This window comes from Notamacropus eugenii, chromosome 5, assembly GCF_028372415.1.
Source record: "Notamacropus eugenii isolate mMacEug1 chromosome 5, mMacEug1.pri_v2, whole genome shotgun sequence".
Lineage (NCBI taxonomy): Eukaryota > Metazoa > Chordata > Mammalia > Diprotodontia > Macropodidae > Notamacropus > Notamacropus eugenii.
Window position 1 is genome coordinate 455,424,945 of NC_092876.1, and position 16,630 is coordinate 455,441,574.

General features: G+C 36.2%; 1 protein-coding gene across 2 annotated transcripts in view; it reads right to left on the bottom strand.

The window, feature by feature from the left end:
• PHEX (phosphate regulating endopeptidase X-linked) overlaps positions 1-16,630 on the bottom strand; it is a 276,100-nt gene that overhangs the window by 4,755 nt on the left and 254,715 nt on the right. For both annotated transcript variants that reach the window (XM_072615274.1, XM_072615275.1), the window contains 3 exons: positions 13,305-13,370; positions 11,373-11,477; positions 4,503-4,579 (listed from right to left, as the gene is read on the bottom strand). In XM_072615274.1, the coding sequence (XP_072471375.1) occupies positions 4,503-4,579; positions 11,373-11,477; positions 13,305-13,370 (248 nt within the window). The remainder of the gene's footprint in view (positions 1-4,502; positions 4,580-11,372; positions 11,478-13,304; positions 13,371-16,630) is intronic.

The window sequence follows — 16,630 nt, forward strand, 5'->3', positions numbered from 1 at the left end:
TCAAGAACATGGGTATCTAATCTTAGCGCTGGGAGGAATTTTAGAGATGATCTAGTCCAACTTATTCAAATTGTAGGCAAGAAAAGTAAGGTCAAATTAGGTTTTATTGCTGTTCTGTCATTTCAATCCGACTCTTCATGCCCCCATTTTGGAGATTTTCTTGGCAAAGGTACTGGAGTGGTTTGTCATTTCCTTCTTCAGCTCATTTTACTGATGGGTAAACTGAGGCAAATAGGGTTAAGTGACTTGCCCAGGGTCACACAGCTAATAAGAGGCCAGATTGAAATTCAGGAAGAAGAATCTTCCTGACTTCAGACCGAGTACTTTATCAACTGTACCACCTACCTACCCTTGTAACTTATCTAAGGTCATATAATTAGTTAATAACATAGCCAAACCCAATAGATCATAAACTCCAAAAGAGCAGGAGCTGTGTCTTGTCTAACTCTTGTCTGTCTGGCAGCATTTAGTGCAGTGCTGTCTACAGAGTAAGTCATTAATTGCACTGCTGAATGAAATCTCCTTTCTACCACACCATGCACATATTAAATTTAAATTACTGAATAACATGTACAATTTTAAAATAATCTGTATTGGGCATTTTTTAATTTCTTAAGTTTATAATTGTTTTAATACTTCCTGTTAATTGACATTTAGTTTGAAGATTCATTGTTCTATATGTAGACACCTTTTATCATTGTCTATTATTCTCAAGTGCATAAAAAAGATCAAAAAACAAAGCGCGGTAGGTGTGAGGGAGATGCTTGTTATGAACGAAGGTTGTGTGCAGCACATGGCCTTTGAGTTGGGTTTTCCACAGTCAAAGAAGGAAATTTTAGGCATAGGAAACATTGATGGGCATATCCATAAAAACTGCTCAACAAGTTTGTGAGTTGTATAGGCTCGTGATTATTTAACCAAAGACTTCTAATAAGCACTATTTAGCACTTCAAAAAATATTCATACCCATGATTCAGTATTTTTCTTTTTCCTGATGATCTTCCTTCCCCAATGAGCTCCAGACTTTAATTTCCAGGAAACCTCCTACTTTTCTCTTTAATTACAAGTCCCTATTAAAAGAGATAGTTCTACTTCATAGCTTACACAAATGCTAGGTAGATAATTGGAGATGTTGTGACACTGGCACATCTGTGATCTCCTCTCCAGGCTACTCCCTCCAAAGCTCATCCATACCTTTTTTCTCTATCTGACTCTTTTCAAAATCTTTCCAAAATCCCTCAAAAAGAGTCAACCAAACATGCTGGGAGCTCTAGACCTCTTAACATTGCATGGACACCAATGGAACATATCACCCCAACAACTAGCACAGTTCCAGGAACATAGAGGCAATTAACAAGTGCCTGTTGATTGGTTGATTGATTAATGTGGGGTATCAATTGACTTCTCTTGCTTTCTCTGGTTATAATAGATACTCCAATATGACCACATCAATGTGGGCATTGCCTCCAATGATGCAGATTACAATTTACGCCTGCCTGCCCATCCTGAGTGAATCTGATAAGTTTGCCACAGGATAATCTACCCAGTGTCTTGAAGAGCACGTGTTCTCTACAATGCACAGATGCCAATGATCTTTTTGCAGCTGTGACTAAAAAGCAAGATATAAGCTGTCCATTATCCCTACTTTAGTTCTCATCCAACTGTACCTTCAAGGAATTGGCCACAGATTCTGAAATCTAGCTTATTAATCATTTTTTCTATAAGAATTATTACTTCCAAATAATAATAAATGTAATAGCTTGTCTCTTAAGTAAAATAGCCTGACTATAGGTTATTTTCTCATGGTATCACAATATAACTGAAAATTAATAAACAAATACTTGTGATTCTATAAAATCTCACATTGTAGGCAACTAGTGGGTAGCACATACAGCAGTAGGTTCCAAAACCATTTTGCTGAGCAATTAATCAAGTGTGCTTTTTTCATCTTCATCCTTTAGCAGTGGAAGCACACTTTAGTCCGTTACATGCAGTCAGCCTTTCAGGGTAGTTAAGCACAGTGGGACAGAATTTCCAACACAATGATTAGATTTTGATGTTGTTAGGGAATTTACAGTCAACCTCTGAAAAGTTTGTTATGGTTCATTTACTGGAGAGAATGAATAAAACTCCTAAAGTGCAGAGGAAATTTTGGAACACTATCCCTCCAAAATATTAAGGATAAGATAGCTAGATTCAACATATAGAAGGTAAATACTGAAAAAATTTTAAATATCCTCATTAAACTACTTTCCATCCAGAAAATATGCCCGAATTATCTCACCTTCATGCCTTTGTTCATGTGGTTTTCTATGCTTAGATGTGTAAAATGTACTTCTTTGACTGTAGAACTCTTATCTAACTCAAAAGAAAAAAATCTAACTGAAACCCTGTGTGCTACATGAAACCTTTCCTGATGCTCTTACACCAGGATTCAGTAACAAGCTTCTCCCTCAGATATAACAAAACACTTTTTTTTGTACTACTCTAATGCACTTAACTATAATACACAATAATACATGATGTCTATATATCTGTCAAAGCTCTGTACCTCACTAGGATGTAATCTCAACAAGGAAAAGGATGTTATCTCAACTAAAGTGTGTATTCTCTCCTAGCATCAAGCATATTGTTATGCATACAGAATATCTGTTGAATGTTATTGAATGAATTGTGGTCTTGTAGATTCCTGACAGTTCCCTGTCCATTCCTGTGGAGAACCTATAATTTTAGAAAATTACAATCTAATACAGAACCAAATAATTGTAAGCCTAATATTGGGGGGAGGGAAGTGTTCTAATTGGTATACCTTTGTGACAAATGGAAAATGTTTAAAATTCATAGTTTGTAAAAGATTCTCCCTTATATCTTTGTAGTTTCTGCACATAAATCACAACATGGACATTAAAACATGGAGCAGCTTTTAACTGTACGGTATAAAATGTGATTATTATTATTTGTCACTTTGTGCCCTCATCAGAGCATCTAGCTCAATACTGGGAACATGGTAGGTACACAATAAATGATCCTTGAAAAAATGAATGAATAAGTGAATGAATTTGCAGTTTAAAATGGGATATTCTTCAGTATGAATAAACCAGACTTAAGCATACCAGGATGTCATCCATTTCCAGTTTAGAAAACTGTGCTATCTGCCAGTGACACAAGTGGAAGTGTTCTGATGAATCAAATATTCATAACAAAAAGTTCTTATCGGTAAAATACATGAATTACTAATTTTCAAAGTTTTAAAAACTACAAAATATACCTTCATCCTAGAATGACCACAGTATAATCTTTCTTTGATACTTTAGAAGTCACAATGGCATTACGCAATACTTTGAATGCTCATTTTAAGTTAATATGATATTGATGTGGGATTAATAGACTGTAAGTTCCTTTAAGGCAAGCATCCTATTTCAAATAAATTCTGTACCTAATTGCATAATCTTTTTCACACAATAAGTGCTTAATGAATTACTTGTTGAATTGAAATGCCTGTTCATAGAGAAATTATTTAATATAATGCAATACTATTAATTTGAAGTGGCATTCTATGAAAGTCACTTGACCAGTTTTTTGAGTAAGATTTTTATCCGTCAAGTAAGGTATCCTGCTAAGTGATTCATCAATCATTCAATCAAAGAGGATTCACTAGGTGTATATGATGTGCTAAACCATGGGATAGGTGGTTGGAGATTCAAATAACAAAGAATAAAACAAGCCTTGTTTAAAAGAACCTTATACCCAGCAATCCCACTTCTAGGTCTGTATCCCAAAGAGACCATAAAAATGGGGAAAAGAACCACATGTATAAAAATATTTATAGCAGCTCTTTTTGTGGTAGTCAAGAACTGGAAATTAAGGGGATGTCTATCAACAGGGGAATGACTGAGCAAACTGTGGCATATGAATGGGATGGAATACTACTGTGCTATAAGAAATGATGAGCAGGTAGACTTTAGAAAAACCTGAAAGACTTATATGCACTGATGCTAAGTGAAGTGAGCAGAACCAGGAGAACATTGAACAAAGTAACAGCCACATTGTGCAACGACTAACTTTGATAAACTCAGCTCTTCTCAGCAATACAAAGACCTAAAACAACTCCAAAAAAATCTCGTGATGGAAAACACCATCCACATCCAGAGAAAGTAACCTGGAATCTGAATGCAGCTGGAAGAATACGATCTGTTCTCTTTTCTTTGTTTTTTGTTTTTCTTCTCATGGTTCCTCCCATTCATTGAAGTTCTTCTATACCACATGACTAATGTGAAAATATGTTCAATAGGAATGTATATGTAGAGGCTATATTAGCTTGCACACCATCTTGGGAAAGGGAAAGGGGAAGGAGGGGGAGAAAATTTAACTTATGGAAGTGAATGTTAAAAACTAAAAATAAATTAAATTATTTTAAAAAAATAAAAAACCTTACATTCTCAAACTTTGTGAGGACCAATTACTTTGTAAATCGTATAAGGAAAAATCATGGTGCACATTACCTAAACTGTGGAGGGCTGTGAGCACCAATCTGGATTTGTTCTCTTGCAGCTTCTGGTCGATAGGAGTTGCACCTCACCTGACACAGGGAATCATTACATGGATTAAATTTCTCTACCGGTTACATATTTTTACAGCACCAAAATTATAATGAAATGTCATAATGCAGATTAATTATGTAGCCAATGACTGACAATTGTTTAAAATGTTCGACAGTTCCTTTGAGAATAGTAGGATCCTCAGAATAAAAAGTTTTGTCAGGCAGAACACTTCTACAGTTTGAGTCAATTATGAAATATGAGCATTGACACCAAGTCTTTCAAATTAGAGAAAAATATATGCTGAGTTAATTTTTTACCCATTTCATCAAAACATAAATTTGTACAATGTCTGTCACCAACTTTTAAACCTGGTCACTCAATTCAACATTGAAATATCTTCAGGTATTAGATGGAATCAGGGAAAATACTGTGACTTCTGGACCTGTTTCATAGTCATTCTCTCCCTTCCTTATCTTACCAACTACTTTAGAGACTCTACTATCTGTATTGATGATACTTCTAACACCCTGTCCTCATAGTTTCTTTAATTCCTCAATTCCATTAACATCTAACCTCCCACTTAAACAACCTTCCATTTGTTGCTCAAAATTGTTCCGTTTCCAAAGTCTAAACTTTGAAATCCACCTTCTATTTCCCCCCTCTTATTCTTCCCATATGTGTTATGTGCATTCATCATTACCCTTAGTCCTTTAATACCTATTGATTTTCCCTACTCTGACCTCCCGTTCTTCTCCATTCATTCTTCACCTCAACCATTTCAATAATACTCTCTCCATCCTTGAATCTTTTTCCACTTTGACTTTCCATTCATTATCTCTCTGGTAATTCTCAACCTTGGGTAACTCTTCCCAACCTCTCCCTCTATCCCTACTCTCAAGCTACCAAACAAAGAAAAAAATCAGGAAATTATGCTAATTGCTGGTGGGGAATTTCTCAGCCTAGTTTCCTTGAGAGTCCAAGGAGAACATCACCCACCAGTAGGTTTATATAACTCGAGGTCAAATAAAGTAAGAAGCCAAACTGAAATAAAGAGAGATTTATTTCTTCGAATGAAGATGACTTCCTGGTAGCAGATTCTTCTTCCCATGGTACATATTCTATTTGCATAACTTTCTCAGATGCATTTAGGATACACCACCAATCAGTAACTTTCTACAGCAATTGAATGAGCCAAAGGAAGACACATGCTCTGGAAAATCTCTAGATTAATATTGGGTGTCACATTTGTGGAGTCCAGTAAAGCTAAAAAGTACTATGTGTAACAAGGTTTTATGTATTCAGCTTAAGCAAGATGGAGTTGTTTGAGTCATGTTTTGTTATTCAGTCTACCGTGGAAAAGGCAAATCTATCAGATCCTATTGTTTACTAAACAGAAAAAGGGGGGAGGGCTAATTTTCAATCCTGGTGGCTCTGTCAGATAGTGCATTATGATAGCCAGGTTGTTTTCCTCCATTTCTGTTCCACTACAAACATCTAATTCAACTGGGCCCTGGCTGCTGCTGAATTCTTTTCTCCATCTATACTTTCAAAAACATTCTTCACTATGGCTGTTCCAAACATTCTTTCCTCTAGTCTCCAGCTCCACCCCTTATTCCTCACTTTGAACAGACAATTTTACCTCTTACTTTACTGAGAAGTCAGACGGCATCCACCTTTAACTCCTTCAATTCCCTTCATCCACTTTTCTAAACTTTGCACTGCCTTTCCCACCTTCTCTTCCTTTCTCCCAGTCTTAGAGGAAGAGGTGGCCTTCCACCTTAACCAAGCTAATCCTTCTACCTGCATCCAAGGTCAAATCCTTGCTATCTCCCTCAAGAACTGAATCCATTCATCATCTCTTCTTACTCTCATTCTCCTGACCCTAAAAAATTGAATTGTTATTTTTATGCATGCCTTTCCTTCCAATTAGAATATATGCTCCTTAGAATAGATTATGTCTTCCCTTTATCATTCTAACCCAATTACTATTTGCCTTCCCTCAAGACCGTGATGGACACAGCCCAGGACCCTGAACCCCAGAGCCCTGGGAAAGTTGTTCAGTTATTTTTCAGTCATGCCCAACTTGTTATGACTCCATTTTCTCTTGGCAGAGATGCTGAAGTGATTTGCCATTTCATTCTCTACCTCCTCTTGCAAATGAGGACGTGAGGCAAACAGATTTAAATGACTTGCCCAGGGCCACACAGCTAGTAAATGTTTGAGTCAGCATTAGTACTCTGGAAGATGAGTAGTCCTGACTTTATCACTCTCTCTTGTGTGCCACCTAGCTACCCTGGGGATAACAGCCAAAAAAAATGCCAGCTCTTCTTCTAATGTGGTCATCCAGCAGTCCTCATTGAGGCACTGAGTTATCATAATCCCAGTGGAAGAGCTCACATTTTTTACCATCTTCAAAACCTACCACTCACTAACTGCTACCAGTCTGGAAATAAGCTCAAGGGTTTCAGGAATGTCAGTGACCCTGAAACCACTGAGCTTGCCACCAGCCTAACTCCTGTAATCATCTTTGAGTGACACCCATGGAAATGAAACCTGGGAACTGCTTCTGCAGGTGCTGAAACCACTGCTTGAAGACACAAAAGTAAGGCGCAATCTTTGGCACTGTAAAATGATTCAAAATCATAAACAGATGTGATTTGTTTTTGCTTTGGAAACATTAAGAAAGATGCATTACCATCTGCTTTGTCATACCCTATGGACAGTGGGACCTTCCCATCTGACTTGCAGTTGAAACTTTCTGCGTAAGGTTTCTTTCCAATTAGAATGTGATCTGCTTGAAAGAAGGGACTGTATTTTTCTATTTGATTCCCAATGCTTTGTACCTAAGCACTTAACAAGCACGTTCTTACTCTTTTGTTCACTCATTCATTCAACCCTTTCTGCATAGTAGGTTTGGCCAAATACCTGTCTAGACTCTAAATCTCAGCCTCACCACTTACTACCTGTGCCATCTTGGGCAATTTCATTAGTTTCAGTTTCCTCATCTGGAAAATGAAGACGTAAGGGAAATGTTCTCATTTTCATTCAAGTATTAAGATACTAATCAGAGAAGTAGCCTTTTCAATCCCAGTAAAGAGCAGTCAAGGAAGGAATTGAATAGTTTTAGTAGAAGATTAAGTGACTATTCCTCTAGATTGTCAACCCAAAACTCTGTTTTTAACATATTATACACTTCATTTGTTCAAGATCCCTATAAATGTTACCAAAAATTGTCTCTGAGTAGAGAGCTGTGTGATGGCGCGGGTAGGGGAACTATAGCCAGTTTGGATAGTTCTCTGTCTAAACTATAAATTCTTGTATATAGGATAATATTAAACTAATAAGAATTATTTTCAACAAATTTAAAACAGAATATAGCATTAATATTTTACTTCTACAAAATGAGTTTTGGAAATAGAAAAAAGTAGAAATAAGACATTATTATCAATGAACTAAAAGAAGGAACAAAAATCACTGGAAATAGAAAAAAGTAGAAATAAGACATTATTATTAATGAACTAAAAGAAGGAAGAAAAATTACCAGTTGTGCCAGTGTGAATCATGAGAGAGAATCATGCTAAATCTTAGCTGGGGCCATTCCTTGAAGATCCCCAAGCTCAAAGGTAGCGTTTTAGACATGGTAGGTGACTGAAAATTGCTGCTGAATTGATGCAATGAATAAATCCCCAATAATACTATAAATTAACTGGTGCTTAATATTGGGGAAAGGAAAATAACGTATAAAGAAATTAAAGAACAAGTACAGTGCCTGACACATAGTAAATATTTCAGAATTTAATTGAAATGAAACTGTGAAGTAACTTTTAGAACACTGAGTCTTTCGTAGGCAAACCAATAAGACTTGGAAAAAGTATTGTGTTGTTCTGGTAAAAAAAAAAAAATGTATGAATAATAAGCTTCATTAGGATTCTCATTCATCTCAGAAGACAAACTATCAATATAACACCTCTATATTCATTTTCAGTATTCTGATCATAGAAATTAATATCTTAATCCATTTGACTATTTATAATTTCAAATAGGTGATTTTTAAAAAATTAAATCAGGAAAAACCAGTGAAATTCCTGTTCATAGGAGTAGGCAGGCAGACAGTGCAACTCTGAATTGGAATTTTTAAAATTGCATTTTGTAATTCAAATATTTATTTTTTTCAAAAGCTAGCTAAAGCCAATTTGTTTCTACTGCCCTCTTTTCCTTGCTATCTTTTATATCATTTGGAAAATTTCTGAAAGAACATGTTGTGCCTTTTGCAATTCTTTTTACTTTCCTTGAAGAAAAAAAAATCCTGTTGAATTGATTTATAAAAAGAACTTCAATCCAATGTACTAGGATAGTTTCAAAGTAACCTTTCAAATTGAAATTGATTGACCACTGGCCCATGCTGTCACGGAGGGTCTCCCAAAGGTAAATTGTGCATTAGCAAAGCTCTGGGTCATATAAGATCATTCTTCTTTTAGTCTAAACATCTTGTTTTTTATAAAAAAAAAAAAACTTGGTGGTGGGAGTATGTTGAGAAAATATTTCAAATGTAGATTGTAGCCATGTTATGAAGTACTATGGACACATTATAAATTAATTTATTGCTTCTAAGAAAAGAAATTAAGAATCTGACTATAAATCATAGGGAGTTCCAACCCTTTCCACTCTTTCAACAAATAACTACTGTCCTCTAGAAGATTCAAATCAATTTGACTTTTTTTCCATTTTGGACCATTTCTGATCTAAAATTTATATAGTCAACAATAGTCAGTCAAAAGTATTATATTAAGCACTTCCTATATGTCAGAGACCATACTGAGTACTGGGGGATGGATAGAAAGAAAGTCCAATGCAATCCCTTCCTTTAAGGAGTTCATTTTCTGAGGGGAAGAGAATGACTAATAAAATAATTACAAGATATATCAGAGTAGACAGAAAGTAATCTTACAAGAGAAGACACTAACAGAAGACCAGGAACAGGCTCCTGTAGAAAATGGTATTTGACCTGAGGGCTAACCCTCAGACCTCTATGAGAAAGCCAGTGCTAAGGGGCAAGAGGCTGAAGAGAGGCCTGCAAAAGAGACAAAAAAATAGTCATAGAGATATAAAAAGAATTCAATTTTAAAGAGTCATGGAAATAAAAAAAGGAGACAAGGAAGTTGAAGACTGAGAAAAAGTCTTTTTTCATATGTTTGTTTCATAAAGTACTAATTATGACAGGTTTTGCTTCTGATACATATTGCTATCTATAATCTCATGGTTCATTATATTTGGGGCTCAATTAAAGACACTATAGCATTTTTAGTCGGCATGAGAGAAGACGCAAGGGCACATGGTGGTAGTATTCTATATCTAAAGATATGTCATATGGAAATATAATTAGGTTTAATCTCCTTGTCTCCAGAAAGCAGAAATGCAAGCAATAGGTAGAAGCTTGAGGGAGACAGCTTGAGGTACTATGGGAGGAAAAAGCTCCAAAAGTTAAATAAGACTTCTTTTTCAGTAATGGATCCTCCCTTATTGGAGACCATGAGGTGGCAGTAGAGAAGGCTTGATATATAAGTATAGATACAAATAGGCAGTCTCTGGGTTCCCTTCTACTTGGGAACTTATGGAATTCTATGATTCCTGGTAGGGTCCTAGAAAAAGAATTCATGGAGAATCCTGGAGATTGGTTAGCATGAGACCTATCCATATCCTAGCCTCCACTTTCTTATAGACTGAACCATTCTGAGAGTGCTTCATGGTTTCCTCAATAACATACACACACACACACACACACACACACACACACACATACACACATATAAATACACATCTTTGAGAAAATTTCACTTCTATTAACACACCAAAGTGTGTTTTTTAATTAATTGATTGATTGAATTATTATTATTAAAATTAAAAATTAAAATTAAAAAATTAAAAAAGTATTATTATTATAAAAAATTAATAATAAATTAATTGATTTAATTAATTAATTAACACACCTGCAAGTGTCAGGGCAAATTGATTCACATGCAAGAAACAAGCTGTGACAGAACTATACTCCCACAGACATCCAGTTCTACTAAGAGTTGTTTTGTTTTGTCAGGATTTAAGTAACACAGAGAAAACTTTCCCAGAAAGCTAGGGAAGAGCCTAGTGAAATATTAGCAGCATTTCTGGGAAATAAATAAATAAATAAAACTTAAATGTTAGAAAAAAAGACATAAAGCAGCAAAGTCTGCACAACTTACTGAGCTCTTTCCAGAAAGATATACTATGCAAATATAAAAAAAAAGAGGTAGTAAGAAGAATACAGCTATTGTAAGCCAGCACATAAAGCACCTGGCATTGTTGTTCAGTTGTTTCAATTGTATCTGATGCTTCATGACCCTGTTCAGTGTCTTCTTGGCAAAGAAACTGGAGTGGTTTGTCATTTCCTTCTCCAGTCCATTTTACAGATTAGGAAGCTGAGGCAAACAGGGTTAAGTGACTTGCCCAGGGTCACAGAGTTAGTATCTGAGGTCAGATTTTAACTCAGAAATATGTCTTCCTGACTCCAGCCCCTGCACTCTATCCACTGTACCACCTAGCTGCTCTACTGGTTTCCCTAACATTGGGGTTCAGAACCGTGGACAGGGCTCGAGTGATAGAAACAGTCACTAAAGTTTAGAGCAGTTTGTTATCCTGCAAAAGAAGTTAAGAAAATCAAACACTGGAACTCTATTTTGTACGTTTTAATGAGCTAGTGGAAACTTGGAAGTTATCTCATTTAATTTTATTTTAGTTAAGAGAACAAGCCTAAGCCACACATTCCACATTTAAAGCCCTCTTTATAATGCTACTCACATGAGCATAACTCAGAAAGAAGAGTTGATTGTTGGTGAATTTAACCCCTGGTAGGAGATCCTCTTCCACTCCTTGCCTCTTATCGTTTATCCATTTCCTATAGGCCTAGAGTGGAAAAAAGAGTGATGTTTGTTATTTTTGCTAGTAACCTCAGGATCATAAAGTTATAGATCTAAAGCTGAAAGGGACTTCAGACATAATCTCCTCTTAGGTGACTACTTGTCCAAGGTTACACAGGTAATAGTAGCAAATCTGGGATTCAGACTCAAGTTCTGTGACTAAAAATTCAGCACTATTTCCATTGTACTATTTCCCCTCAATAATAAATATATTCTGATTAGAAGAAATCTGCCATGCACCATCTTGCAAATAACACATAATAAAATGATATATAATATAATTTAAGGCAGCAAATGGAGGAAGGTTCATGGAAATGTTAGTCCATGCTGTAGCACACCAAGGAATCTAGGATCATAGAATCACTAGCAAACTTACAAAGGATACCAAATCAAAAGAATGAACATACTATACAGGGCTAAACAGCTATAAATATGAGTTCTTATTTAAGCATTCAGAACAGTTTTGCAGTGGATATAGAAATTGACCTTGGAGTCAAGTCTTGTCTCTGACATATCAGCTATATGACCTTGAACAAGTCACTTAAGCACAGTTGCTTTTCATGAGCAGAGGAAGGTTCCAAATTGTGCAGGAGTCCTCTGCACAGATGAAATTCTAGATCTGGACTACAATTAAATTACTCAATAATTAGCATTGTTCCTACCAGGGAACAAAAAGCTAAATATAAATGAACCATCATAATTTTTAGCCTATGAGCATCGGATTTTTAAATGAGAATAATTATAAGTAGTTAAAGAAATACATTCCCTCATGCATATTTATCCCAGGTGAAAGCATTTAACTCAATATAACACTATTAGCAAAACAGGTTGGATTGGTGGATAGAGAGCAACACTTGAAGCCTGAGTTTAACTCCTATCATGACATTATATATATGACATATACTGTGTGGCCCTGAGCAAGTCACTTAACTTCTCAGTGCCCTAAATTACTCCGTAGACTTTTAGTAGAGAATGTGCCAATCTGAATTGGTAGAAGGCATTCTCTCCCCTGGGAGTCCCCTGTACCAATGAAATTACAATTCCAGCCCCTATCCCTATATTTTCTGATACCATTTACTTTTATTTGATTTTATTAGTGTGGTTACTCCCACTGCTTCCATATAGATCACAACCCCTTAAATAATTTAGTAGAAATTCTTTCATGCATTACTATGCATGGAAAAAATGTTTTCCTGGGAGAGGATCAACTTTCTAGTGATGAATATCTCTAAAATTATCTAGACTGACAATTAGCTCTGATAAGAGACATATAGACTGCCTCTAAGCCCCTACTTGAAGTCCTTCCAGTTTAGAAGGATATGAAAGAGCTTGCAACCTACTAGCAGAAGGAAATAGAGACCCTTGAGAATTCAGGGTCACCTCCATGCTACAGTGTGACATTGTGGCAGATTTTCATGGAGCAACAATATTTAGCTATACTTTTAATGTTACCATGAATGTGCTACCTGGAAATTCTAACATCCATTAAATATACATTCTTAATTGTGATTTTGTACCAGAAGCCAAAACTATACAGAGAGATAGAGATATGTATATGCTCACATATATACATGTGTGTGCATATATAACCATTTTTATAATGGAATTCAGTAAGAAAATACAATCCAATAAATTTTCTTTATGGCAACTATCTTTAGAATATATGTGTATATATATGTATGTATGTATGTATATATATGTATGTATGTATATGTATATGTGTGTATATATATATATATATAAAGTTAGGCACACCTGTATAAATTTCCTATACTACTTTTTCAAACATCATGAAAAACATAGTAGCACATACCCTAAAAGCTTCTCGCAAACCTCCATTATCTGCAATATTTTCTCCCAATGTCCTCTTCCCTTTCACCTAGAAAACAGGAAGAGGGGATAAAAGGATCCCATTAGACAGCTTCTCAGTTAATTATCATTCAAGCTAAGACAATATATTAAAGCAAACACCATGGTAGGCATGTTTTAAAGGGAAAATTCTGTCTAATAAATCAAAGTAAGTCATCATATATTTTGTGATTGCAAACTAAGCCTTGAAATATACTCTTTGCTGTAATAATTTATGTCTTCTTATGCTACTGCCTTGTTTCCCTCCAACTCAATCCCTCCTTCATGCCAATTTTGTAGGATAAAATAGGCTAAAATAAAATGTAACAAAATATCAAGTGGCTCAGACTATAGAGAGAAGAGAATATCAATAAAACTGATGATTTTCTAATTACAGCTGATCATCCAAATGGCATTCTGAATGCAGGCATGCATTGTTCTCCCCAAATTAACAAAGCATACAGAGATGACAGCTTGCAGAGGTTACCAACCTTTCACCACCATTAATTTTTCTTCCAGAATTTAAAGGAAGAAGCAGCTTGGCAATGTGAAAACAACTCAGGAAGCCAGAAAGCCTCAGAATTGAAGTCCCAGATCTACTACTTATTAACTCTGTAAGTTGGGTGAAATCCTATCACCTCTCTATCAGGTTCCTCACATGTAAAATGAGGGAATTCACTAGAACCCTTCCAACATAACTCACATTAATATGGTGTTTTAAGGTCTTGCATCTATTACCTCATTTAATCCTAACAATAATCCTGCGAGGTAGGTGCTGTTATTATCCCCATTTTACAGATGAGAAACTGAGGCTCAGAGAGGTTAGTTGACTTGCTCCCAGTCATAATGAAAATTATAATATAGTCACAGAGGCTGGGGCAGAATTGGAAGCCACATCATCCTGACTCCACTTCCCACTAACATGGGTAGTTCTACCCACTATTCCACAGAACCTCTCAATTATCTATTTGATTAATTCTGTTGCCTTGAATCCAACTTAATCTGTCTTCTTCAATTGCCATACTTTTCAGAAACACTGGATCCAGAGTGTGCAGGAGGTCCTGAATGTGTCAAGGATGAACACCCCTCCCCTAGCTGACATAATTTGCTGTTGCACCCCAAGTTGGACTCCATGTATGTCACTGGAAGTCAAGATGATAGGGTGCTTGGGTGCATGTGCTTGGACCCCAATCCTAACATCACATTTCTTTTTAAAATCACATTTCTCACTAACCTTAAAATACTATCCCAGTCAGTTTCTCCCCAGCCCAAGGACAGCCTGCCCCAGCAACAACCATCACCTCCTTTCCTGCTATAATAGTTAGGTGTACCTTATAGAACTTATTAGTTTGAACCAGCTGTGTACTGGCTGAACTGGGGGTGTATTGGGTCATAACGATGTTTACTACTCACTGACAAATCATATGTATCCTAGACTTAGACATATGTATATTCCCTTACATTTATCTTGTCTAACAAGACTTTAATGAGAGCAGCCTGGTATTCCTTAGTCAGTCCTGACAATTAGTTGACTTAGCAACGTTTCAGGCCTAAAACTGCAAGTTTTATTATAGAATATCCTATATAAACTTTACCTGTACCCCATTCAAATCACAGCTTCCCTAAGAACTCTTGCCCACTGAAAAGCGTAATAAATCTTTACCTTGACCTCAAGAATGCTTGAGTCCGTGAATTCATTCCAGGTGACCTGCCCTGGTACCCCAGTCTTTGGGGGATTTCAGAATTTCATCCATTCCATCCCCCTTTCCAGTCCTCATCAAAGACAGGTGCTAGTCAGTCTGTGTTGGGTTGAGAAATTGTGCAGCTGGGACCCTTGTAGAGAACCCCTCTCTTCATGGTCTAGCAGTTTCCAAGAGAAAAGAACGTTGCTTTTGCCATCACCTTTCTCCTCTCCTTTGGGAGGAGCTTTGTCCTTTTCCTACCTTTACTGCCCCTTTCTCCTCCCATGACACTCCTCTTTAGGAGGAGATTACTGTTTCCTCCTCCTTCCTTAGTTGTACTATCATAAATATGCAAACTTCTGTACGGATTGTGAACTCTTTGCTCTGGTTTAGGGTTCCACATGTATGTTCACTTCTCATACTAAACTTAGTGTTCATGTAAGTCTCATGAAGTTGTGACTGCCTATTGACATTTCTTAGATAGTTCAATAAATTCAATTCAATAAACATTTATTAAGTGTACTATGTGCCACAGCCACACTGTGCTAAGTGTGGGTAAAACTGTAAACAATGCTAACCAGAAGTTTCCAACACTTGTTGAATCAATCCCGTGTGTACCTAGCTCCCCTTTTAATACCAGTAGAATTTTCTTCCTAGTTATCATCATAAAAACTTGTTTATCAGAACATTAAATTAGCCTAGATCAAAATATTTTGCATGTTTTCCAAGTCAAAGACACTCTAAGGCTAGGCTTCTGAAACTGAAACCCAAATGCTAGATTTTAATGTAATCAAATGAATCTAAATTCTATCCTCCTTATGCAAAAATGAAGATCTCTATCATTTGAGTTAGCTCTCCCATTGCAGGGATGGATTTGTGCTATGTCAGCCATAAATACTTTCATTCTCTCCCCTCTGGGACCAAAAGCATCCATCTACATAATGACTCTTCAGGTGAAGTATAACCTGTGGCTATTGACTAAGGTTTAGTGGGAGGGGAGAAGGAGGGAGGGAAAATATCCATCAAGTCTAATACCTTCATTTTACAAATTAGGGAAACTGAAGTCAAAGAAAGGAAGAGATTTGCTCAAGGTCACAGAGCCAGAATTAGAACTCATGCCCTCTCTAAAGTTAGTCTTTCTACTACATTACATTGCCTCTACACATACCATTAGTGCTCCATATATGTTGAACACTAAATGAAGGGAAAAAAGAAATAACTTTATATCTCTCCATAGATTGATCTTTCTTGTTTTTTTCTAAACTATTGTCAGGTCCAACTTCAACCCTCTCTCAATTTGTCCCTGCCAGGAACAAATACCTTTTGAACTCACTTGACTTCTAAGTTAAAGGTAACCCTGGAGATTATCTGGTACATTCTCAACAAAATTTCAGTAAGTAGTATCATGCCTAGACCTGAAAACCTTCCAGTCATGGAAAACTCACTATTGGAATAGGCAGTAATTTTTGTTTTTTACTGCTCTGATTGTATAACAGTCCTTTTCCTATATTGAGTAAAATTTTGTCTTCCTATAAGGAAAGAAATAAACATTATTAAGTGCCTGCTATGTGTCAGGCACTGTGCTAAGTGCATGACGAGTATTATCTCA